The sequence below is a fragment of the Mya arenaria genome, chromosome 2 (assembly GCF_026914265.1).
Source record: "Mya arenaria isolate MELC-2E11 chromosome 2, ASM2691426v1".
Taxonomy (NCBI): Eukaryota; Metazoa; Mollusca; class Bivalvia; order Myida; family Myidae; genus Mya; species Mya arenaria.
The window spans coordinates 23,267,511-23,293,934 of record NC_069123.1 but is presented as its reverse complement, the minus strand read 5'-3'; the positions used below and the strand labels follow the sequence as shown (position 1 = coordinate 23,293,934).

General features: G+C 35.9%; 3 protein-coding genes across 4 annotated transcripts in view; 1 reads left to right on the top strand and 2 right to left on the bottom strand.

Annotated features, from left to right (window-relative positions):
• Positions 1–593: 593 nt before the first annotated feature.
• Positions 594–5,591, top strand: LOC128213804 (TNF receptor-associated factor 6-like). The gene is made up of 8 exons (XM_052919864.1): positions 594–763; positions 2,283–2,340; positions 2,611–2,715; positions 3,494–3,655; positions 3,910–4,065; positions 4,608–4,738; positions 5,118–5,148; positions 5,184–5,591. Exons 1-8 carry the CDS (start codon positions 594–596, stop codon positions 5,589–5,591), a joined length of 1,221 nt encoding a protein of 406 aa, XP_052775824.1.
• A 1,438-nt stretch (positions 5,592–7,029) lies between these two features.
• LOC128213795 (histidine-rich protein PFHRP-II-like) lies at positions 7,030–12,439 on the bottom strand. The gene is made up of 3 exons (XM_052919855.1): positions 12,320–12,439; positions 8,125–8,325; positions 7,030–8,001 (listed from the first exon to the last, which is right to left on the bottom strand). The coding sequence occupies exons 1-3, from the start codon at positions 12,437–12,439 to the stop codon at positions 7,030–7,032; spliced, it is 1,293 nt and encodes a 430-aa protein (XP_052775815.1).
• Positions 10,900–26,424, bottom strand: part of LOC128203635 (DNA-dependent protein kinase catalytic subunit-like) — a 106,869-nt gene continuing 91,344 nt past the window's right edge. The window contains exons 74-93 of one of the 2 annotated variants that reach the window (XM_052905138.1): positions 26,147–26,291; positions 25,452–25,642; positions 24,949–25,108; positions 24,337–24,503; positions 23,432–23,554; positions 22,833–22,921; positions 22,406–22,499; positions 22,023–22,148; positions 20,841–20,969; positions 20,375–20,443; positions 19,813–19,966; positions 18,162–18,229; positions 17,173–17,393; positions 16,686–16,781; positions 15,897–16,058; positions 15,084–15,285; positions 14,293–14,481; positions 13,470–13,509; positions 13,022–13,130; positions 10,900–12,698 (exon numbers count right to left, since the gene is read on the bottom strand). In XM_052905138.1, coding sequence (XP_052761098.1) covers positions 12,497–12,698; positions 13,022–13,130; positions 13,470–13,509; positions 14,293–14,481; positions 15,084–15,285; positions 15,897–16,058; positions 16,686–16,781; positions 17,173–17,393; positions 18,162–18,229; positions 19,813–19,966; positions 20,375–20,443; positions 20,841–20,969; positions 22,023–22,148; positions 22,406–22,499; positions 22,833–22,921; positions 23,432–23,554; positions 24,337–24,503; positions 24,949–25,108; positions 25,452–25,642; positions 26,147–26,291 — 2,736 coding nt within the window. In that variant the 3' untranslated portion in view covers positions 10,900–12,496. The remainder of the gene's footprint in view (positions 12,699–13,021; positions 13,131–13,469; positions 13,510–14,292; positions 14,482–15,083; positions 15,286–15,896; positions 16,059–16,685; positions 16,782–17,172; positions 17,394–18,161; positions 18,230–19,812; positions 19,967–20,374; positions 20,444–20,840; positions 20,970–22,022; positions 22,149–22,405; positions 22,500–22,832; positions 22,922–23,431; positions 23,555–24,336; positions 24,504–24,948; positions 25,109–25,451; positions 25,643–26,146; positions 26,292–26,424) is intronic. The other variant, XM_052905147.1, reaches the window with a different exon arrangement.

Sequence of the window (26,424 nt, the reverse complement as noted above, 5' to 3'; positions counted from 1 at the left end):
ATTGGCTGAAAATCATGCTAAGGCCGATGATATACGAATGTATCATAAAATCTAATCTATGTACAATTTTAATGTAATTAGCTATTAATTGTCCCAGTTCTTTATGTTCTGTTGTTTGTCACACCTATTGGCATGTAGCACCTAACAAGCTAAGTAGTGAGAGATAATTTATTAAACATAAGTGTCACTTGCCATTTCCTGTAATTGTAATACCCATTAAATTTTTCCTTTTGGTGACATTAATGACTTCATATTAGCAAGTATTACCTCACTATTAATTGAATATAATGATATTTTTTAACTGAATTCAGGAGAATACTTAAGCAACTCGGGTTTGGACGAATTAGTTCAGAGAGAATAATATAGCATGTAGAAGTGTGACACAAATAATGGTGACTACATGTGTTTCAAAAAGGATAACTTCTCCCTCTGCTCAAAATAGGGAGACCATTATGACAGTTATCCTTCTCAAGCCTCTTTGGGTATATACTAATTAACTCGCAATTTTGCTCTTTTTGGGAGATAGACAATTAATTGATTATTAATTTAAGCGTTTGTTTTCAGGGTAGTAGATTATAGCCACTGAGTTTATGATGGCCAGCTCTCAGTCTGACACTGATGGTGTACTAGGTTACGCAGCAATATTTGATGGGGAAGCAGACAGGAAGTATCTATGTCCAATATGCCTCGTCGTGATGCGGGATGCCGTGCAGACATCTTGTGGTCATCGATTCTGCAGGGTTTGCATCCTTAAAGTTGCTGGGTAAGTTCGAGTTCCATCATGGCCAATTCTTTACAAGATCAACCACATGGACTTTTAAAATGTCAATAAAACTATTAAGAATCACTGTGAGTGAGAGAGTTGCAAAGAAGGAATAACAGCTACTTAAAATCACTGGTTAAATATAATGGATATCATTTATTTTGAAATCAACCAAGTGGACAAATTGGAATGCATTTTGACAATAATCTTGAATTTCACTGTATGTGAATTACAGTCTTACAGCGTGAAATCAGAATTAAATCGGAACCAAAAGATTCTCATGGACATTTCCCTCCTAAATAACAATTTTCCTTCAATTAATATACATGCAACAATTTGAAAATGAGCTTTCTTTCTGACTTTGAAATATTGTCAAAATCATCAATCTTATTACATTATGACATTTCGTAGTTATTTTAAGTAACCCTTAGAAGTTCTTAGTAGCTCAGTGGTTGTTAGTAGAGCTAATGTTCTTATTAGTTTTAAGTGGCTTTCAGTAGCTCTTAGTAGTTCTGAATGGCCTTAAGTAGCTCTTAGCAGTTCTTAGTAGCTTAAAGTGGCTTATAGTTGTTAAAATTAGCTATAATATAAGTACCATTTTGTAGTTATTAGTAGCTTGAGTAGCTCTTTGTAGCTGACAGTAGCTTTTAGTAGTTTTAAGTAGTTCTTAGTAGCTCTTTGTAGTTCTTAGGATCTAAGTGGCTTTAAGTAGCTCTTAGTTAAGTTCTACGAACCTCTAAGTAGTTATTGAGTAAGTAGCTTTAAATGGCTTTCGGTTATTCTGTGTAGCTCTATGTAATTCTTAGTTGCTCTTAGGGACTTTCAGTAGCTCTTGGTAGTTCTTTGTAACTTTAGATGACTTTCAGTAGCTCTTAGTAGTTCTTAGTACCTTTTGTAGTTTTAAGTATGCTCTTAAAAGTTCTTAGCTTCCTCTGACTTTTAAATATAGTCAAAATCATTTATTTTATTACATTATAACATTTCATAGTGCTTTAAATAATCTCTTAGTAGATTTTAGTATCTTTTAGCAGTTCTTACATATGTAGTAGCTTTTAGTGGCTTTGAGTTGCTCTTGATAGTTCTTAGTGGATTTCAGTATTTCTGAGTAGCTTTAAGTGCCTCTTTGTAGTTCTTTTAGTGTCTTTTAAGTAGCTCTTAGTAGCGATCTAAAAGTAGTTCTTATGAAGTAGCTCCTAGTGGCTTTAAGTGGTTCTTAGTAGCTTTTAGTAGTGTTTGTTAGCTCTGTAAAAATGTTACAGAAAATGCTTTGTAGCTTAGTTATTTTCAAACCTGCTACTAGCAGTTTTTTCATTTCATTAATTGTAATTTACAATAAAGCTCTCAGAATATTTCCATTTTGTAACATTAAAAGTTTGAACCAAGTATTTAATTTCTTGAGATTTTTTAAATGTCTAACCTTTTAAAACGTTGACAAAGTCCATAAATCCTTTAAATAGTGCATGATAATATTGTCAAAATACAAATAAAATCTATGTATTACTATGATGATTTTTTGTAGTGGCAATCCCCTCTGCAAATGTCCAGTTGACAACACCTACTTTGACTTTGATGATGAGGTAGGTAAAAAAACTTGTTCAACTACCAGTATGTATATTTACGTGTCTTTAGAAAAAAGGTCTGCAAACTATCCATGTAAAAGTTTTATACAAAATTAAAAACATTGTTCTCAGTCTTACTGAAGATAAGCTATATTTTTTTTTCAATTTGAATTGTCTGATTTTTCATAAACCCCTATAATTATTGATTTATGTATAATTTACCTTTTCTACATTTCGGCATAGTTTTGAATTCCTTAAATGTTTTACCGTACCTCTATCTTTGAACAGATGTTTCCTGACATTGCCATACAACGAGAGATTCTGTCGTTGCCGGTCAAGTGTAACCAGGTGGCTGAAGGATGCCCCTGGGTAGGGGAATTGAGAAATCTCGAGGTTTGTCAATAACAAAGCAGTGTAAAAAAAATGGACAAGCCATGGCATCGACTCGCAGTTGCATATGTTGATGGACACATGCATTAAATGAAATAAACTTATTCAACTTTGTTCCAATTTCGATTAAACTTTACAGATATATACTGCAGCATTGGAAGGTGTGTCGCACATAGCATTTATGCTCACACATCAAAGATCAAGGTCACATATAAAGGTCAATTGAGCCCTAGATCTTTTATAGTACATGTGATAATTTGTGTCTCAGCTGTTACTTGGTCATTTTCAATCAAAATTGAATATGAAGGTGTCTTGCACATAGCGTTATTGCTGTCAATGCAATGGTCAAGGTCAGTAGAGCCTGTTATGGATTTCATAGAAATAAGTTGTGTTGTTGTTGAAACTCTGTCACTTTTAATCAGATGTTGATCAAACTTACAGAATTGTAGAGCAGCATTGGAATTTGGTGTGTGCAAATCTTGCTCTTATTTTAAAAGGCTAAGGTCACACTTAGTGGTCAAAAAAAGTGTTGTCATGTAATTAATGTGTCTCATCTGTAACTTAATCACAGAATATGACTTTGTCCATATATTTGATATACTTACATAAATGAAAAAGTCCATGATGTTTTTGTCAGTAACACTCCTCTATTCCTATTACCTTCATATTATACAGGGTTATCACTCCAAATAGGTCAATTTTAGGGCATTTGTCACATTTCTGTGACATCTGTTGTTCTGTGGATGCTTATAGAATTGATGCATTTAATAATTAATTTCAGACCCACCTTGAAGGTTGTGACTACATTGAGATAGAGTGTGAGTTTGGCTGTTCCCGAGGACGCTTGCTGCGGAGGGACATAGATCTGCACAAGGAGACGTGCGACAAGCGTCCCACCATATGTACACATTGCAGTGATCAGATGCCATACAGTGAAATCACAGTAGGTGATATTTCATTTGTAAATGACTGACAATGTCATTTGCCTTTTACTTTAGGACTGAAGATTGTTTTACTTAAGATGTCATAAAAATAAATTGGGATATTTTCATTGACTTTTGGCCACTGGAAATAAACTTTTATCCAAAGTTGACCTTATAGTGCACATTCAATTGAGTAGATTTCATCATGCTTAATTTATTAGTTCAATGCAATTTCAAATTCATACATGATCTAAATAAGTTAACTTATTTGTAGCGTCACCAGTTATTGGAGTGTGACAAGCTGCCATTGAATTGTACGCAGTGCGGTCGAGCGGGGATCATGCGGGGTCGTATACAGTGTCACCTTGACAACGACTGCGCTCATGCCATTGTTAATTGTCAGTTCTGGAAGTATGGCTGCAAGGTCAAGGTAGGTGAAGAATTTTAAGGTAGCAAACTCCTAATTTCCAACTTTAACTCTATAAATACAAGTGGTTTTGAAGGATTTGTGGTATAGGACTCCAAAAGGCAAGTTCAAATGTTGTTTAAGAATACAAGTATTTGCCTGCTTTTAAGAAGTCAGGCTCCTTAGAAGAGGACAAATGTTAATCGCTAGTTATCTTAGGTTTTAAAGGTAGCAGAGTCCTTATGGACAACTTAGAAAACACCATAAAATTAAAATTGTCCACACTTTGAGAGAAGAAGTTTATTTGGATATTCCCAAGATTTTCCAGTCTGATGTAATGATATAGCCATTTTTTGTAAGCAAAGATGCTGCATATATTTGTTTTATAATTTTAAAAGCATGATATTATATAAATGTGCCACATAAATAGTTTATTATCACCATTAATTTATAGAGAGTAATTATATAAATACTGAAAAAACAAACAATTACCAATACTTGACAGAAGTACTGGAATAACAGTCAAACATGTTAACAAATTTCTATTTGAAGTCTTTTCTCCACAGGAGAAACGAATGAACATATTTGAACATGACACACAGTCGGCCAGTAGGCATATCAAACTCCTGGAAAAGCATGTAAGCATGCAAGACCAAACTATCGAGGACCTGAAGAACCGTATGAAGTCCATCTGCAGGTAATGATATTATAGAAGCTTAATTTTGCTGAGTAAAATGGATAAAACAGTTTTCAATGCGATGCTTCGATCAACAATTTTTAGTTTTATTAATGAAATTATCAAGCATTGTTGCTATATTTTTACCAACAGCGCCCTTGCTCTAATAAATGCAGAAGGTCTTTTCCCAGGTATTTTCATAGATTATAGGCGGGTTAAAAACCTATTTAAATTAAATGTATTACACTGTTAAACAACGTTAAATTGGAAAAAAATTCTTAGTGCAGCTCCCTCCAATAGGATAACTATGGTAATTTATTTGGATTGGATTCTGTAGCTCAAGTGTCTGAATCTGCATATTTAATAACACTTATTTAGCCTACAATGTTTATCTTTACAGAACCGCTATCGATACAAATTTTGAGATGTCACTCAAAATATCAAAGCTACAGGATTGCTGCTATAGGGTCGATTGCAGTGGAAAATCGAGGTTGTACCTGGGGAAAACAAGTATCGAAGTCCTTCATTTTATACCGGTTACCCTGGATACAAGCTTCACCTGTCTTTGGAAAAGAAGGGTCACATTGAACAAGATCAGGCCTATGCATCGCTGTTCGTAATTCTTGAATCAGGGCAGTTTGATAATGATCTGTTTTTCCCGCTTAATGCGGTTTGCAAGGTAAAAGTGCTGAGCGAATTTGTCGAGCCTGTCGAAACCGTGATTCATTGTGAAAACATCCCCAGGAGCTATTATGAACGAGAGATCTCTAACTGCCAGCGAGGACGCCTTAGGTTTATGCACACTAATAAACTATTCAGTGCCGACTATTGTACCAATGATTGTATTTACATGGACATTAAAATGAAAATGTGATTTAAGACACTGTTGATATAGAAAGGAGAAACATTATCTCAGTGCTCTGCAGCCATTATTCAGATCTAGGGTTAATTAGTTAAGGTAATAGTTTTATACTAGGATTTTGTTGCTAAGCTACACATTGTATATTAGACATTTCGGCTCAATCTTATCAACAGACTTATCGAACAACCATTTTTTCGAAATTAACAATCCTAAATAGTAATGATATACATTTTGAAACAATTTTGAGAATGGATTCTTAAAGCTGAATTTGAATTTGTACTGGTTTGTATACTATCATAAAACAAGAGCAAAAAATCTTAACCTAAGACAACATTTTGTCTGTTTGTTAGATTAACCCATGCAACTGTGTGAGATTGGATTTCAGTGTACATATTCATATTTTCAATTTTTAAATTTGTTTAATCAGTTTCTAGTTTTGTCTTTTTCTAGACCAATCCACAATAAATATACAATCCTAATTAAATGTTTACGCTACTGGGCTTGACCCTGTTGTTACAATAGTTAATTAAAACACTTTTTTTGACGTTTCACAAAATTTAGCCCAATGTTACGTTTAGAAAAATTCATACTACTTTTACAAAAAAATTGCATGTTTTGCTAAATTTAGCCAAACTTAATGAATTATTTTCAATTGTTTTTTATAATTATATTTTTTTCAAAATATATGTATTGCTCAGTTGTGTAGTGAGAAGCCGTCACAATACATGTTTATTTTGTATACTTCCCAATGTACTTCATGTATATATATTCTTTTATTGTTGACATCAGTTGCAAGTGAAGTATTCAGTGCTTGCTTGTTCGATATTGCAACAGTTTATTTTACTCTATGTACAAACTAATTTGTGTTATCATATGTATAGTGTAAGATGAGAGAATACAGCTTATAGATTGACTGACTTACTATAACATGTGAAATTGTAGCATTAATATGCATGTCCCTGTTAAAATTTTGATGTTATTATAGGGTACATAGTAATACATAAGACAATATATGTGTATAGATTTTGTATTAATAGTTTGTTTATATTTTATGATAGCAATAACTAAATGTCTTTCAGTAATTTCTATGTTCATTTTTCACATGTATATATATTTGAGTTTTTCAATTTTTTCAGCTAATGTGATCATTATAATTTCAACTTTTGAAATAAAATTTTTTACTTTTTGTTTGCTTGTTTATAGCAATGTTTAAAATTATTTTGCTAAATTTTCCTTCAAATAAGTGTAGTCCTTCCTGACCTGCATTAATGTCTTCCTTTGTACCTATAGGATCCAACATGATCAAATAATTGATGCAACAAGTTGAGGAAAAGAGTTTTTTGATGAACGAGTCTCATTTATTTTGTATTTATTGGTAACTCATTTATCTCATTAAAAAATCAAAATTATCTCTATAAGTAGTCCACACATATACCACAGTATTAGGTCTCTAAAAGTAGTGTGCATGTTCTTCATTAGTAGGTCTCTGAAAGTAGTGTGCACATTCCTCATTAGTAGGTCTCTGAAAGTAGTATGCATGTTCCTCATTAGTAGGCCTCTGAAAGTAGTCTGCATGTTCCTCATTTGTAGGCCTCTGAAAGTAGTGTGCATGTTCCTCATTAGTAGGCCTCTGAAAGTAGTGTGCATGTTCCTCATTAGTAAGTCTCTGAAAGTAGTGTGCACCTTCCTCATTAGTAGGTCTCTGAAAGCAGTGTGCATGTTCCTCATTAGTAGGTCTCTGAAAGTAGTGTGCATGTTCCTCATTAGTAGGTCTCTGAAAGTAGTGTGCATGTTCCTCATTAGTAAGTCTCTGAAAGTAGTGTGCACCTTCCTCATTAGTAGGTCTCTGAAAGTAGTGTGCATGTTCCTCATTAGTAGGTCTCTGAAAGCAGTGTGCATGTTCCTCATTAGTAGGTCTCTGAAAGTAGTGTGCATGTTCCTCATTAGTAGGTCTCTGAAAGTAGTGTGCATGTTCCTCATTAGTAGGTCTCTGAAAGTAGTGTGCATGTTCCTCATTAGTAGGTCTCTGAAAGTAGTCTGCATGTTCCTCATTAGTAGGTCTCTGAAAGTAGTGTGCATGTTCCTCATTAGTAGGCCTCTGAAAGTAGTGTGCATGTTCCTCATTAGTAGGCCTCTGAAAGTAGTGTGCATGTTCCTCATTAGTAGGCCTCTGAAAGTAGTGTGCATGTTCCTCATTAGTAGGCCTCTGAAAGTAGTGTGCATGTTCCTCATTAGTAGGCCTCTGAAAGTAGTGTGCATGTTCCTCATTAGTAGGTCTCTGAAAGTAGTGTGCATGTTCCTCATTAGTAGGCCTCTGAAAGTAGTGTGCATGTTCCTCATTAGTAGTTCTCTTAAAGTAGTCTGCATGTTCCTCATTAGAAGGTCTCTGAAAGTAGTGTGCACATTCCTCATTAGTAGGCCTCTGAAAGTAGTGTGCATGTTCCTCATTAGTAGGTCTCTGAAAGTAGTCTGCATGTTCCTCATTAGAAGGTCTCTGAAAGTAGTCTGCATGTTCCTCATTAGTAGTTCTCTAAAAGTAGTCTGCATGTTCCTCATTAGTAGGTCTCTGAAAGTAGTCTGCATGTTCCTCATTAGTAGGTCTCTGAAAGTAGTCTGCATGTTCCTCATTAGTAGGTCTCTGAAAGTAGTCTGCATGTTCCTCATTAGTAGGTCTCTGAAAGTAGTCTGCATGTTCCTCATTAGTAGTTCTCTTAAAGTAGTCTGCATGTTCCTCATTAGAAGGTCTCTGAAAGTAGTGTGCATGTTCCTCATTAGTAGTTTTCTAAAAGTAGTGTGCATGTTCCTCATTAGTAGGTCTCTGAAAGTAGTGTGAATGTTCTACAGTAATGGGCCTCTAAAAGAGCACCTTCAACAGTATTGGGTCCCTAAAAGTAGTCTGTATGTTCCGCAATAATACATCTCTAAAAGTGCACCTTCCACAGTTTTAGGTCTCTAAAAGTAATTTGCATATACCACAGTAATAGGTCTCATAAAGTAGTCAGCGTGTACCTCAGTATAAAGTTTCCAAAAGTAGTCATCACAGAACACAGTATTGATTCTCTAAAAGTAGTCCTCATGTACCGTAGTATTATTTCTGAAATAGTAGTCAGCACATGAAGCAGTATCCGGTCTCCAAAAGTAGTCTGCAAACTAGAGCTATCACTGAAGATGATTAATACCCCCGAACGCCGCCCTGATATGAAATTACAGTCAACTTTTTGAAAAGCCAACCTATAAATGACAACTTTATTTTATGGACTATTGTCAGTTATTCATTTTTTGATTATGCTTTTAAAAGTTAGAAAAAAGGCTTTAAACAATAGATGTTAATACTGATATTTTTGATGTTCTAAAGCACAGAATATACAATTGCCTATGACCATCTATAAATGAGTTAAGTTACTTTTTTTCAAGTTATGCTCCGGACAAGAAACAAGTAACAAAGGGCAATAACTCTGTAATTGGCTGAAATAGAATGCGGTTCATGTACAATGCACTTCCTGTTATTATGATCTATGACTGTATGAAGTTTTATTAAATTCCATCCAATAGTTTTCAAGTTATGCTCCGGACAAGAAAAAGTAACAAAGGGCAGTAACTCTGTAATTAGCTGAAATAGAATTGCGGTGCCTGTACACTGCACTTCCTCTCATTATGATCTATGACTGTATGAAGTTTTATTAAATTCCATCCAATAGTTTTCAAGTTATGCATCCGGACAAGAAAAAAGTAACAAAGGGCAGTAACTCTGTAATTAGCTGAAATAGAATTGCGGTTCCTGTACACTGCACTTCCTCTCATTATGATCTTTCACTGTTTGAAGCTTTATTAAATTCCATCCAATAGTTTTCAAGTTATGCTCTGGACAAGAAAAAAGTAACAAAGGGCAATAACTCTGTAATTGGCTGAAATAGAATTGCAGTTCCTGTACACTGCACTTCCTCTCATTATGATCTATCACTGTATGAAGTTTTATTAAATTCCATCCAATAGTTTTCAGGTTATGATCCGGACAAGAAAAAAGTAACAAAGGGCAGTAACTCTGTAATTAGCTGAAATAGAATTGCGGTTCTTGTACACTGCACTTCCTCTCATTATGATCTATCACAGTATGAAGCTTTTTTAAATTCCATCCAATAGTTTTCAAGTTATACTCTGGACAAGAAAAAAGTAAGAAAACAGTAACAAAGGGCAATGACTCTGTAATTGGCTGAAATAGAATTGCGGTTCCTGTACACTGCACTTCCTCTCATTATGATCTATCACTGTATGAAGTTTTATTAAATTCCATCCAATAGTTTTAAAGTTATGCTCCGGACAAGAAAAAAGTATTAAAGGCCATAACTCTGTAATTAGCTAAAATAGAGTTATGGTTCTTGTGCACTGCACTTCCTCTCATTGTGCTTTACCAATGCTTGAAGTTTCAATAAATTCCATCTAGTAGTTTGCAAGTTAATGTCTGGAAAAATAATTGACAGCAAAAAACAACAAATAAAGGGCAAAAACTCAGTAATTAACTAAAGTAGAGTTATGGTTCTTGAACACTGCACTTCCTCTCATTGTGCTTTACCATTGTATGAAGTTCCAATGAATTCCATCCAGTACTTTTCAAGTTATACTCCGGACAAAAAAAGTAACAAAGGGCAATAACTCAGTAATAAGCAAGAATAGAGTTATGGTTATTGTACACTGTACTTCCTCTCATTATGCTCTACCATTGTTTAATCCAATTCCATCTGATAGTTTTTAAGTTATGCTCCGGACAAGGTAAATTGCAACGGACCGACCGACGAAACCCACCGACCACAGGGTGACTCCAATATACCCCCTTCAAACTTCGTTTGTCGGGGGTATAATAACGCAGTACTTGGAGAACTTATACTTTTAATGTTGCATGTACCACAGTATAAGATCGCTAAAAGAAGTCCTCAAATACTGCGGTATTCTGTCTTTAAAAGTAGTCTGTACATAACACAGTATTAGGTCTCTAAAAGAAGTATGTAATGCAGTATTCAGTCTCCAAAAGTACATGTAGTCTGCCCAAAATGCAAAATTTGGTCTCTAAAAGTAGTCTTCATATCATATGTATTATGTCTCTAAAAGAAGTAAGCACATAAAGCAGTATATGAAACCTAATACTGCTCTAATGCTGCATGTACCACAGTATTCAGTCTCCTAAAATAGTCTGCACATAACACAGTACAAGGTCTCCAAAAGTAGTCTGCATGTATCAGTATTTTGTCTCCAAAAGTAGTCTGCATGTATCAGTATTTTGTCTTCAAAAGTAGTCCAAGTGAAAAAAACAACACTTTAGCAGGCTAAAGTTCTTTTATTTTCTAATCAAACTAATACAAATGTGCAGTAAACAATGCAAAAGTTGAACTCTAAAAAAAATGACAATACTTTATGGTAAATGTATGGCATTCGATATAAACTACATAACAAGGGATATATTTTAATTTTGTTATGGAAAATGCCCCATGCTACCCAAGTTCTATAATATCATTTGTCATTCCTTCTATACTTAACACAGCATACAACTTTAAATGGATATTTAATGAATGCACAGAAAACAACATAGGCTGATAAACCTACAACTGTAACATGTATTTCAACTCCATCCTTCAACAAGAACAGTACTCTTATCATATGCAAAATATTTGTTTACCTGTAATTCATTACAAAAATTGTCACAGGAATATTACAAATGCCCCCAAAAGGCCTCATTGGACAGATAGCCATTTGTAGTATTTGGGCCTATATAGAAAGTATCTAGTTTATAAAATATTTTCATGACAAACTTTCCATGAAGTGATAAGTTGCAGCAAGATGGATCTGATGTCAACTCGTGTCTATTTTACTTTGAAATGAGATAGTTAGTCATTATTGAACAAGTTTGTATGTGAACTCTTTACATATTGTTATAGAAAGTCATGACAGGATTTAAATTTTTAATAAAAACCTAAAACAGAAAAAATGGCATGAAGAAATTTATATATAACTATTATATAAAAGAGAATGAAGAAACAAACAAAAACTAGCATCAGATAACTTTTAAGTGAATGATGTAGGTAAAAAGCTTCATATAGAATTGATATACTGGTATCCATTTTCAAAAGGGGTCATCCCCTGTAGTGTTCAAACTGCCTACCAAGTATGAGGTTTATAGGCCCACATGCTCACCAGGTATTGACCTTAACCTCTCATCAACTGACCTCAAAATCATTAGTGTTTAGGGCATACAAATCTATAAGATTACAAACATTATTTCCAATGGCATCTCAATGTCATGGTTTACAGTTTACACTCTTGGTCAAACCAACTATGTGAAACTATCATGGTTTCATGGTCATTCTTGAGGTGCTATATCTGACACCAGAGTGGATCAAGTTGATATTGAAGTTTAACATCCTACATCAGCAACTCTAAAGCCAACTATTAAGCCATACATCTAATACCAATTGCCTCAAAGCAAGAAGTTAATCACAAAAGTACAAACAAAAACGGCTCATTCAAACCAAATTCAGTTTCAAAGTAACTACACAACTATAATGGATTTACAGTCATTTCCTACAACCATTCCTCTAATTCCAACACTGAATGGCTCACACAGAAACCAAATCTAGTCTACATGGCACCAATACCAACATGTGGATGCCTTTAACCATGAATGATCAGCTAGAAAACATTAAGTCCTTGAGTCCAAATTTCACATCTTAAATCCATAGTTCCCAGCCAACCCAGGTGCGCCCATGGATGTTTGGGTCAGTGGCCTGGTCAATCTTATATCCATGGCTCCCAGCCCAGCCAGGTGCGCCAATGGATGTTTGGGTCAGTGGCCTAGTCAATCTTATATCCATGGCTCCCAGCCCAGCCAGGTGCGCCAATGGATGTTTGGGTCAGTGGCCTAGTCAATCTTACATCCATGGCTCCCAGCCCACCCAGGTGCGCCCATGGATGTTTGGGTCAGTGGCCTGGTCAATCAATGCAGTCACTTGTTGCTCAACAGTCAGTCCCGCCTCCGGAAGTTGACATCGGGCGTTCTCCTTGTGGCCTAGGGCGACAGTCTCATAGTCCTTGAATACTGCCTTCTTGCCATGACCCAGCTTCAACTCATCTCTGAAATATTATGTTTAGCTTTTTTTTTAAAAAAGAAAACATTAAGCTTAAGTTCAAAAGAAACTTAGCAGATAGAAACTTATGCCAGAACTTTAAGTTGAAAACACAGATGGGTTAACGAAAAAATAGCCTGTTGCCTTTTGTTAAGTTCCTAAAGATTTAAGATTTTTTAAGTTAGGACTAAATTATTCAGCGATATGGGCCCCTTATTCCCCTAAACAAGTAATAAAACAGGTTAATAAAACACTTATATTTCTCATATTGTTCATAAAACAAGCACCTGCTGTCTTTCAAAAACATAGGGCAGTGCCATCCTAACATACCTTGTGATGTAAGCAGGATTAGCTCCCTTGAGTTTTCTCTTCACATACTGGATTTTCTCCCTTGGATACCAATGCATTGTTTCCTCTTCCTGGCTGTACAACTCTGCATTTGTAATAGTGTGGGAGATTTGAAATATATTAATAGACAAGAGTGCTGCTGAGGGTAAACCTGTCTGGTGTTTTCAAAAAAAGGGGCATAACTAAACTACTAAGGGCAGAGTTATTGCCCTTTCTATACATTGGTGTAATGTTTCTGGCAACAAATGTTACACATTTTTATGCACAAGGTTAAAGTATTAACAAAATGAGGACACCAACACCATCCACAACGACACAAAGGTGACGACAATTCCTTTTTTTTACTAAATTCATAAATATAATTAAATCATCCATCAATTCACAAATAAAAAAAGTGATTTTGTTTGGGGGGGGGGGGGGGGGAACTCACCTGAAGAATCCAGGCTCTGGAGCTGCCTCTCAGCATTTTGCTGAAATGAAAAGTTTAATAACATGATTTTTGAACAAGTAAACAAATAAAGAGAACCCCAGAAACTCAAGATAGTTTGCATTTACCTGATCATACCAATTATGAGATACTCAACAGATTAGTATACCTTCAACAAGTCCAAAAATAGAACTGGTTTAGCTGATTCTGAAAATAGCACATGGTTTCTAGGGCATATCAAGGTAAAGTTAAGATTTAATTCTCGTCACAATTATGAACATATAGTATAAGCTCTGAAGAGTTTTTCAGCAACAAACACATGTACAATTTAATATCTCCTCTATGTATAAGTAAATGAGACTCGGGTGATATCCAGTACCAATCATCATTAAAGGTCTGAGTAATAATCAAATCCATGACTCATCATCCAGATGATAGGCTTACTCCTCTGCCATCGTCACCGGTGTATCTAGTATTGTTAGTGTGGTGGTACTTAATTAAATACCAGTTATTAGGTTACATGTATGGATTTTTTTATTATTTCGAAACAACAATAAAAACAGGGGCGCTGCAGCTTTTGGATTTTTTTTGCCAACAAGGGAAATAACTCAATAGTAACTAAAGTTATGCCCATGGACATGTCTGTTTATGTGGGTATTGTCACTTGTATCATTTGTATTCAGTTTCATTAAATATCATGACAGTTTCTGAGTAATGGCCAAGGGTAAAAGAATGGCATGCTGACAACAATGCACAGCCCAAAACGACACCAAGGCTATAATAACATCTTAAACTTTTTCGTTGCAAAATGAACATATCAACTTACAAGCCAATCAAGTGAGGGTTCCTTCACAAAGATGTCCATGGTATTCAGGAGGAGGTCGGAGTCCAAGCGTAGTGCTCTCAGCACGTGGATCATTGTGCTCTCCACGAGACCTTGCTCCTGTAGCGGCAACATCAGGTTTCGTAGTTGCCTCGTTAGACGGAACGGCACAAGCTCTGGGATGGGCAGGAACTAATAAAAAAAATCGATACAGGTTATTGGTCATTTTAGATTACTTGTCACATTATGCTCATAAATGTAGATATTTAGATCAAACTTTATTTATTTTACATCAATTGTGACGTTATGCAATATGCAAGTCACTCTAGTTAGCAAAATCATGTGTGAGAACGTAGCCTTGTGTTGGAGGGAAACCAGAGTACAGGAGGAAAACAGTTGTCTGGCTTGGGGATCACCAATCAAACAAAATAAATACAGGCAGGGAATCAAACCTTGTACACCTTGGCAAGATGCTGCTTGCCAGACAACCATGTAGGCGTAGGAGGTCAGTAGCATCTATTTCACTTTTCAAGCAACATTTCCATCCTTAATTAACAACAACCATAACAAAGTATGCAATTTAAAAAAAAATCAAGAGAAACGTTTTATAACCTACAAGCCCATTCATAACAGATCTCCTGATAATGACATTAACACCATTTCACTTGAGAACTAAGAGCTTTGATGAAAAAGGGTCCATTGGTAACAAAGAACTTGTTGTTCTAACCAACCTGTTACTTGGAATTCGTTTATTCATTTTATACTTTAATTTGCAATTAATAAAACCTTCTCACCTGGGTAGCGGAGCCGAAGGCGTGCCCAAAGTCAATCCCAATCATCTCGCCGGTATTCAGATTTACCATGAAGTTTGACAAATGTCGGTCCCCTATACCCATAACATACTGACACATACACAACATTGCGTGTGTCTGCATACAGTGGCTGCGCAGAACATGGAAGGCCTCGGGGCTTGTACTCAGCTTCTGGAATGATCTCCTGAAAAGCGAGATTGAGAAGACCTTTATTCTCTGTTGACAGTTATAATCTCTTGTTTCAACTCTAAATATACACATGGTAATATTTAAACATGTTAACTATACATTTGCCACAGTGTCATAAATATAAGTCCATATGGATTTTTTTGTCCAGGCAAGTGCATTACAACATAACAAGTACAGATCTCCATTGGTTAAACAGATATGAATATTTATATCAGGGTGGTTAAGTGTCATTTTAGTTGCCAATCCATTTTAGTCAGTAGGAATCAACGAAAAATCTCAATTGTAGAAGTTCCTTGCATAACCTCAAGTATTGTTGAGTTAAAAAGAGAGCCGCTTAGAAAAAAACAATGTCAGACTCTTTTCATCAATCCAACGCAGGGCATAACTTGACAAATCCTTAAAACAAAAGTTATGGGCCTTGTTGCACATTTGTCTATTGTCTCTAGCAACAAGATTGTGTACTATGCTTCAACGGAACATGTATGATTTGGGGGTTAAGGTCAAGGTTTAAGTTTTGTGATGATAACACCAGGACTCTGATAATACTGCGACATTTTCTTCCATATTTATTAAAGAGGCATTTATATTCATTACACAGTTAAATACCTGAGTAGGTCCCAGGGCACCTTGCTCTGGATCAAGTTGAAATGTCGCACTGTCTCAGTGTAGCTGTACTTTTCGAACACGGCTGCAAACCGCGCCGGCCAGGGGTCGTTCTTCTTTCCTGCCTTCACAATCCATTCATTGTTTGTGTGAGATGGTCCTTGCCTGTAAAAGTGGTAGGGTATTCATATCATTAAACTTACATTTCCATATTCTTTTGTATGTAATAAAAACTTGACATTCATATTGCATGATCAGCAAGGTGTTATGACATCAGTGTTCATATTCATATTGTGCTTTGATTTAATTAGCACAACATCTTTTGACAATGGTACAAAACTGTACAATTCATGTCCATGGGATATCAAATTCATTTCAAAAATTGAGCACAGGAAGTAATATTTTCACAAGTGTTGCAGCTCAAGTGAAAATGTGAATTTTCGGTGTTCAGGAGATGAAATCAAACAGATATCACACTGAAACAATCATTTTTACTTTATGCTCAAGTCATCCATAACTATGTTGATTGGGATTTAATTGCTTATGCACATAAAATTGCTGATGAAATAAAACCATTCCAGAAATGACATCATATTTTGCTCGAACTTGTGGAAATAGCACAACAGGCAACATTTTGAAAAAGTGAGAAATAAAAATGATATTATTCTATTGCGATGATATTAAACATTGTGATATCAAGAATATATAACTGATAAAAATCTATAAACTACTCAAAAGCAAAAATAAATAATGATATGATTTGTAAGACAATTGACAGATATCCAATCTCACCTGGAGCTCATGAACTTTTGTTCCTGGTCTGTGAGGGAGTTATTGATGAAATCCTTCAGGGGAACTGTGTCCCCAACCCACTCTATCAGACCAACCCTGTAACATGCATATTCATTTTATGAACATGTGCTTTACTGTTACCATGATGCTGATTGTTACTGTTTAATCTAATGGAGTATTTTGACCACCTCTGTCAAACAACCTCCAAGTTACAACTGATATACTAAAGCTCTTAAATGCTAAAAATTTGTCGAACAAAAAGCATCTTTGTTCTCAAGTTTTTTCAATTCACCTACAACAATTAACATAAATAATCTTGAATCTTGACAACTGTCAATGATAAAATCCATTATAATAATTATTATTATTTATTATACTGAAACCCCAATCACTTATAAGTACTTCTGTTGCTCAGAGGCCTACAGAATGTAGGGTCCTGAGTTTAAATCCCGCTGCAGACAACAACTTTTAAAAAAACACTACTGACCTTGAGGTCATAGGAATGACCTGGTACGTCTTCAGTTGCAGTTTCCTTGACCGGCATGCGGGGTCTTGCAGGAAAACTTGATTCATAATGTAAAACAGTTGCTCGATACGCTGGTCCTGCCGTAGATCTTCCCCACCCTTCACCAGGAAGTGGTAGTCTCGCTCGTCATTTCCATGTATTGTCACACGCTTTGGCTTACGTAGGGACGTCATCACTTTCACCTGTAATAAATAATGATAACAGATAGTCCTTGTCTTTAGTTGTTGACAAGCTGGTCAAGCTATGTAACAAGATATCTGGCGGGGGGTTTAGTCAAAAGGGGCATCTAATAAGTCAGATTTATTGCTAGACATGAGTGCAATGTCTCTATCAACCTGTGTATCAAGTCTCATGAAAAATTGAAAATATCTCAAAATGTTTTGTGTTATGGCTAAGGTAAAAGCTATCGTACAATGAGCATGCCACAGAAAACACCAAGGCTTTCACAATACCTCAACCTTATATCTTGGCAAAACAGATAAGCTAAAACAACAAGAATTCAGATGTGCTGACAGGTGAAAAATTGCATTTCAAAACACCCAAAATGTTGCATGGAACAATAAAGTTAATTCAATGAAAACATCACATGTTTACAATTGCTTTACGGAAAATTGAAGGTTACAAATTGAAACTACAATATAGCAAATCAGATGAGTCACTTGATGAGACTGCCCATATTTCTAGTGAAGGTCACCAATAGCTTGATTATTGACATACAGTCATAAACTGACTATGACTAATGAGCATACCAAGTTTCAAGACTCTACACAAAGTTGTTCAAAAATTAACAAAAGAGTGACAATGATGCAGACAACACTGGCGCTGTGAATGGCGAACAAAATATTCATTATGTGTTTCCTACGCTTTGCAGACGAAATAAAAAGCTATGTCTTGAACTTTTTTTTACTCCAATCAATATAAAAACACATTTTAACCATGCATGTACTTACAGCTTGGTCAAATCCAGCAATCTTCACGTGATACTCAGGTAGAGGCTTACTTAGGCCTGTGTATTGACCTGAAACAAAACAAAGGGTGAAAGATAGAAAGTTTAGTGGCTGAACACCTCTCACCCAAGACATTGTGGGAATGGTCTCGAAGCAACCTCCAGGTCTTAGGTGTGAGCCAAAGCTTGGGCACACCACGTCATTGCATCTCAACATAGACACCCTGCCTTTTTTTACCATTTTGGGATCGGGCAGGCAACAATAATTATTGAACAGAAAAACTTTAAAAAAGACAAAACGCCAATGCAGCTAAACCATATTTAAGCCAGATTTTTTTTTTTATCTGAAGATGGAATTTTGCAAGAATTGAGCTAGTGACCTAGTTTTTAACAAAGAAGACCCATATTTACATGTATCACTGATATGTTCATACAAATAATGTGATCAAATTCATGAAGATCAACAGAAAATATTCCATTTGTGTGAGGAAAGTGCATACATGCCATATCCCCTGGCAGGGGAAAAAATCCCCCGGAATTTCGACCCATCCCCTGGTCCCCCGCCGGGGGATCGATATCCCCTGGAATTTATTTTTTTTTTATTTTTTTTTCAAAACTTGCTTAAGGTTGACAGTGGAAAGCATCAATAATATTATGAGTGTGAAATTCCGTGAAGGACCATGATGACAAAGTCCAAAAATTATTGTAATTTGAGTTTATTTCTGTATTTATTCTTATATTATAAATGCAGATATTGCGCAAATTTTCGTCGCGTAAAAATCCCCTGGTGTAATATCAAAATCCCCTGGAATTCAGACCAAAATCCCCTGGGAAGCCTCTCAGAAATATGGCATGTATGAAAGTGAAATACATCATTTTCCTTAAAGGTATGTCCCAGAGACTTAGTTTTTGAAGCCAGATAACACACTTTATCATCTAAGATTTCATGCACACAAACATTTTAAAAAGTCTATTAAAATTTAAATTTAAAACTAGAACAGGGAAAAATGTTTCCAAACATTTTACCTTATGTCTTTTTTTTACAGAGTGACTCATATTCACAATAGCCTAAGAAACAATGCAGACACATGTTCAGAATAAGTTTTATGATGATTTGATGAAACATTTGAACTTATGACATGGAGGAAATATTTCCTAAGATTTGACCTAGTGACCTAGTTTTTGATCCGAGGTGACCCATATTCACAAATGTTCAAGACAACATATTCACAAATGTTAATAACTATTAGATCAAAAATATTGACTTTATGGAATAAAAACTTTCCCGCAGAATTGTTAGCATGTTCATGTCATATATTGCCTTCTAGTGTGAGTACTTGGAACATTTACTGAGTTTTATTAAGGTGATGACAGATACAGTTCTGGTATTTTGAGGTCCTTGCAGTGTATCTTTGGGTTTAAGTTTGCCATTTAGTGGGAGCACTTGGACAGTTTTCTGTTGGGGTAGAGGTGGCTTCTCATATAGAAGATATTCATTATGTGACAACAGATACATACCCCGTATTTCATGAGCACTGCCATGTATGTTGGGTTAAAGTTGGCAATCAAGTGTGAATACTGAGGACAGTTGGAAAGGTGGGTAGAAGGGACTTTTATCTGAGAAGAGTTTCAGGAAAGTGACAACAGATACATACCTGGTATTTCAAGGTCCCTGCCATGTATGTTAGGATTAAAGTTGGCCATCCAGTGGGAGTATTCGGACAGTTTTCCGGGCGGGTAGAGGGGGCTTGTCTTCAACTTCACCTCCTCAAACAGGTTCATAATGAACTGCTTGTGCACTGCAAACTCCTGTATTGTAGAGAAGAGTATCGTTACATGCAAAGAAAACTTCATTCGGAATAAGTATATAAATATGTCCCGTCAATGTATACACAAAGTCAATTGGTCTGTGAATAACTGTTTTTTGTAGAAATAAAGAGCAAGGAGCGTTACCTAGAAACTCTGCAATGTGATGAAACTAGGTTATAATGATAAGAAGTTTTTGACAAACAATTTTTTTTTTACTCAAAATCCTAGACTATTATATTAAAAGCATCAGTTATATAAACAGTTATTGATTTTTGCATAATTAACCTAGACATCAATGAACATTTATTGTACATTTCTACATCAGCTTGCTACATTTCCATTATTAAAGGAATTGTGATTTGTAAAGCCTTCTTGAAAATCATGCTGTCTTAAAATAAGAAATCAAACCTTTAATGACATGGATGTTATTTTGTTCCCTTCTGGTCCAAACTTTGTATCAAAGTCCTTCTTGAATTTCTGAAAAACAAACAAAAAGCTTATCGGCATCAGTTATATATTATTTTGGGTAAGTTTAAATTCATAAAATCTGACAGCCATTTTTGGGAAAAAAAATAAATACACAGATGCTCATAGGCGAAATAACATGGTTTTATGGTTTAACAAAAAGTGTAAATAAATGACCATAAAAGTAAGCTAAGGCTACTTTTACTAAGAACTTTTGAGACAATGCAATCTTTTTGAAAACATACATGTACATAGAGAGAGAGAATGAAAACATTCCTATTTCTTAATAGGACAACCACAACAAATAAATAGCTGTACAAGCCCCTACTCAAGCCTGCAAACACTTTGTTCTGTTGTTTCATTATAAGACAAGTATATAATGTAACTAGCTTTAACAGCCCCTACTCACATCCGCAAACTTCCTTGCGTAGCTGCCAATGTCAAGACCAGGTAGGGACGTAATCAAGCTCTCATCAGCCGTGGTCTCATCCAGGCCTGTGCCTTCTCCTGACGACCCAACTTCTCTCTTCATGCTGCCCTGTAGTTAGAGATTATCAGAAAAGTGGATTTGAGGTAGTCTTACATTATGGGAGCAATTGAATTCATATAACAGGAATTTCCCCCTATAAAATAACATAAAGGTATGCAAATATTTTTCCATGGTACAATATTTCCATACTTGTTTTTCAAGACATGAGAAGCAGACCCGAAAAAATGTCATATTATAGTCATATGACCTTTGACCTAATAGTGTGACATATGACCTTTGACCTCAAAGTGTGACCTTGAGCCGAGCTGGTTGTTACATGCACTTTGCATATCGTATCAATATGGTAAACATTTGTGGCGAGTTATTTCAAAATCCTTAAATGGGATCAAGAGATATGGAGAAGGCACAAATTGTAGTCATGTGACCATGTTTTTGAACCAAGCTGGCTGTTACATGTGCTCTGCACAGGGTCTCAATATGGTGAACATTTGTGGTGAGCCATTTCATAATCCTTCAAGGGGTTCAAGGGATATGGAGCAGACACAAATAATAGTCATCTTAAATTCATATGACCTTTGATCTCTATGTGTGACCTTGACCTTGAACCCAACTGGTTACAACATGTGCTCTGCACCTCCTCTTAATATGGTTAACATTTGGCAAGTAATTTCAAAATCCTTGAAGCGAGTTTACCCATTTATGGGGGAACCCATAATAAGTACCATGCAAGATTTTGGTAGGAAATTCTTGTAATCATGAATAATTTATGAGGCAGTTTTATTGGTGCTGTACAGAGACCTCTTTTGAATCTAAACCAATGAAATTATGCTGTGTGTTCTTTTCCATATTAGGTAACAAAACACCTATATGTTGTCATGGCTTCAAATTTGGAAAGTCTTATCTTGTAACATGCAATTTTATTGGAGAAAGAGTTCTCTCCTTTACCTTTATTAATAATTATAAAAACAAGTTTGTTTTAGCCAATTTCCCCAAGGTAATAATGCAGCGTAAACGCAATCTGGTTCAGGGGTTGCCAATACTACAATAATGTATAATATCACTCTTAATATTTTAAGGAAAAAACTTGTCAAAGCGCCATACCTGTGCTGCCTCATTTTTCTCGCGAACCTTGTAGTTGATGATGCGGTTAAAAAGCTTGTTGTACACAACCTTGGCTTGAGTTTTCTTTCCTTTTTTCAACAGCTTCGCCATCTCATCAAATGAATCCTGAAAAATGAGATGGGGGAAAAAAGTTGATATTTAGTGTCGTATAGCCACAGGAACTCACTACAGAATTTTGTCTGAAGTACATGAGTGGGAACATTGTCACATCTTCTGTAAAATTTATATCCATAATTGTAAAGCAGATCTGAGTTCTAATTTTGCAGAGACTTAATTTTACTATTTTTGTTTGACATTATGGTATTGTTTTAATGGGTTGGTTGCCTAAACTACACTTTAAAAGCTACATGTATATTGACTACCTTGATTTCCTGGTCGGGCTGGCCGAAGCACTCCAGGGCTAAGATGAGACGGTCAGCCAGAGGGAGCTGATCTGGGCCCAACAGTCCAGCAAGTCTTAGGAGAGAATCAAGTGATTGCTCATAGAATTTTAAGTGAAGGCATTCCAATGAAACTTATCCTAACATGACTTGACAGTGGCATATGCAGTATTTCAACATTCTTGCATATGTAAATATGCATGTAGAAGACAAGTTTTCATTATAACAAGAACATTATGAACACAAAGATAACATACAAGGAGATGAATGTCTAATTTTTTGTTCTTAACATCTTTGTTATTGATTGATTTTAAGGTTTAATTCACAAGAATGTAAAAACTGGCTTAATAACTTGAAGAAATATAAAATTCTTATATTAAAAAAAAACTGCAAAAAAAGACAAGCCAACCTGTCAACAGCATCTTTATGCACAATGTCTTTTTTGGATGTCCCAAACTTGAAGCCTTCCTGACTCAGCTTTAATGGGTAGACAACAGCCTGGAATATGAAAATGGAAATTTTCTTTAAATGGAGGTATTATAAAGCATTTAGGTTCATAAGTTTGTTTTTTTCAAATGTTAAGCCCTGGTTAAAGGGTTAAGCCGGACAACGCCAGGCTTGCAAACCTTGTGTCAATTTCTGAATTCCATGTATACTTAAAAATAGGAATGCAATGATTTTTGCTCAGTTTATTACCAAGGAGAGCTGCTCATATGCTGATTTCATGACATGATACATTTTTTACATGCGTATAATTCATTATTTTGCATCCATTATATTTGTAGTGTGGTGAGTTCATATAAAATAATATAAAAAGGACAAACCAATAATTAATTGAATGAAACAACTTTTTCTTTTTCTTTTTGTCAATTCTGAACACCAATTCAAGTTTCGAGTACTTGGTCGGAAGATTATCAGAGTAGTCGAGTACCGATTTTACTACTTGTTGCCATTCCTACTTAAAACTGAAATAATCCAAGCAGAAAATTGAAGCAACCATAGCTTAACCTGAGGGTAGTTTTGTGTGATGTCCAGCAGTATATGATGTACAGCTATGGCCTCTGGTTTGTCTAGAATAGCCAACATTTGACTGATCCACAACATAAACATCCAGCTGGGCACTTCTGCACTCTGTTACAGGGAAGAAAGGTGATCATTGGAAAAATATGTGTATGTAAACATGTACAATAACAAACCAAGAACCAAGCAGTCCTTTTACGTAAAAAATCAAACAGCAAGACCTATATGTATATAATAAATATAAATCATCAAACTTCGAATCCAAGTGACTTAAGCAATATTGATGTTAAAAACTGCTAAACTAGAATGTACATGCAAGTCATTAGCTTACAAATGCAAGCAAGGTCCCATGTATTACTGCCTAAATACCTGTTTCTGCAACTGAGCCTGCATTAAATCCTACCAAACTAGAATTATTCAACCTGTCGGAGAACTCAAACATATTTCTTACAACAGTCACCATACCCCTAAACCTGCCAAACAATAGGGGCCATCTACTGACCATGGCCAATGTGCATACCAAGTTTGAAGACTCTACAAGTTGTTCTCAAGTTATTGATTGGAAACAAAAGTGTGACCAAAGAAGAGGACAAATTAATATCTATATGTCTGCCACGCTTTGTATACGACACAAAAATACTTCTAGTCTCTGTTCTGTTTAATCTAGAACAACCTTGGAAACCTTGGGGAGCCCAAATTTGAGGCCTTGCAAGAGGCACACTACAATGCTCTCCAAAATAACTTATATCAGAGTTATCTTTCAGAGAATTGTGCTTTTAGTGTCTAGTGGAGCTGTTTATCTGGAGTTGTCTTTGGAACCAAGGGAGCCTAAATTTAAGGCCCTGCCAGAGGCGCACTACAACTGTCTCTAATATAACTCATATCATACTTACCTTGCTGACAAATGTGCTTGTAGACTCAGGGTGTAGCTCTATTATCTGAAGTAGTCTGGGGAACCTCTGCCTGGCCTCCAGGGAGCCAAGCTTCAAAGCTTGTAGGAGGCACACTACAACTGATTCTGGGAACGCTGACACACAACGATCACCTATGTCTAGGTCACCTGAAAAAAGATTCAACATGATTTGAAATCATAAATGTTATCAATTTTCTAAATGGCGGATATTCACATTTTGTACAACAATGACAATAAGAGCAGTCACAGACTGCCATATTCCCCGCCGAATTAAGAACAGCATCAACTTTGCCTTTTGACAAAGTATTAAATGAACATTAACAAAGGGCAATAACTCAAATTATACTGAATTCAATTACACGCAAGACAATAACAAACAATTCTGCAGCCAGAGTTATGGTTCCTATGCATTGCACTTCTCCTAAATGAGATCTGTATATGAAGTTTAAACTTCAAAAACTTTTCAATCTATGATCTAGACAAAATTGCCCGGATGCACACAAGCACACACGCCATTTCTATATCCTTATTGTAACAAGGCATTGATAATAATTATTTTCCCCGAAAACAGATGAGCTAATGGGATATCTACCCTCTTCCTTCTGTCTGAGGAAGTTGTCACAGTATTTAGCTGTAGCAAGGTACGCCTGATCTGCAGACATTCCATCTATCTGTGTGTCTGCCACACCTCCCTCCACAGCCAGGCTAGACTTCATCATACTGTAGCCATGGCTTATCAGTTTCTCTGTCACCTTGGTAACCATGCAAGAGAGGAAAGATTTTACTGTCTCATGGCAACACACCATTTAGAAGAACACTATTTTTTGTCATCTTGTGATTCCATGCACATTACATTGACCAAGAGAAGAGAATGCATGAATGCAATATTTTCTATGGAAAGGGAGAACCTCGTGTATAATTTGCTACTTTCACAACAGTTCCAGTTACATCTTTATAAGTCACTTATTTTCTTTTTCTCAAAGTTTCGTTTTAGCAATAAAAACATTAAAATATTCTTTAACAATTTTAGCAACATTTTACATCTATATATATTTTTTAACAACATTTTACCTCTATTTTTTAACAACACTTTACCTCTACTTTTGTCATTTTCTCAAGGCCAGAATGTTGCATGAGCTTTTGTTCTGCCCGTGTCCCCCGGAGGCCCTTCAGGTCAAAGTCCTGAATACCCAGGGCCATGAGGCCCCTCCCCTCTCCAGTTAACACTCTGTGCTGTCGACCAAGTCTAGGATTGGCTAGAAGGGCCTCATTTTCAGACATCTTGTCTGAAATAAAATTATGCAGTTGAATCTTTCAAATCATTCAATGTCAGGCGCAGATACGTACATGCGTCACATTAGTTGTAAGTTTTAGAACCTCAACAACATGTATACACTATAAAACTGTCAATCTAATACCAAAATGGTATTTTAGCACTATAGCACTGTCAATGTTGGTCATTCCTCACTTGCTCAATGATAATTTTCCAAAAGAAGTGAAGTCAAGTGCATGTACCTTACCCTATGGTTGATCAAAAGAAACTAGAGAATTTATCACAAATATTATAATGTTTATCTTAAGGATCTGACTCACATATGTCGGAGAAAGTATGATTTATCCAGGCCTTTGGGCTCAGTTGGTAGAGCACCTGATTTGCAAATTAAGGGTCCAGTGCTTAATGCCGAGACTGGCCCATAAGTAACCGGAGGCTGTGACAAATACATATTGAAGCAGTCGTATCTAGAATAGATTGTTTTTCTTTACTGATCAAACTCTGTACAAAACCATACCTAGCTGGTCAAATGCTGTGAAGAGGCTAGTGAGGGTTTCCTCTTTCCATGGCTCCAGCAGGGCCCTGATTTTCTTGTAGTGGGTTGAGGCATAAACCACACCCCACTGGCACAGCACACTTCCATCTGCACTGCCCTTACACTCCTTTTAAATAAGGATACAAATGTTTAATCTATTTCTAGGATAGCTGCAGGTCCTACAGGCCTTAATGCCAAACCACACTGACATCTTCACTGACAGCCTTGCCTGTGTCTTGGGAAATTCTCTACAAATGCTT

Bases quoted from the DNA above. Each gene is read 5' to 3' on its own strand.
- LOC128213795 (XM_052919855.1), bottom strand. From the start codon at position 12,439: ATGGATATAAGATTGACTAGGCCACTGACCCAAACATCCATTGGCGCA. The intron at 8,326-12,319 runs GTTGGCTGGGAA...CACTACTTTCAG, and splicing joins ACATCCATGGGCGCACCTGG to AGACCTTCTAATGAGGAACA. The intron at 8,002-8,124 runs GCAGACTACTTT...CACTACTTTCAG, and splicing joins GACCTACTAATGAGGAACAT to AGGCCTACTAATGAGGAATG.
- LOC128213804 (XM_052919864.1), top strand. From the start codon at position 594: ATGGCCAGCTCTCAGTCTGACACTGATGGTGTACTAGGTTACGCAGCA. The intron at 2,716-3,493 runs GTTTGTCAATAA...AATTAATTTCAG, and splicing joins GGGAATTGAGAAATCTCGAG to ACCCACCTTGAAGGTTGTGA. The intron at 3,656-3,909 runs GTAGGTGATATT...ACTTATTTGTAG, and splicing joins TGCCATACAGTGAAATCACA to CGTCACCAGTTATTGGAGTG.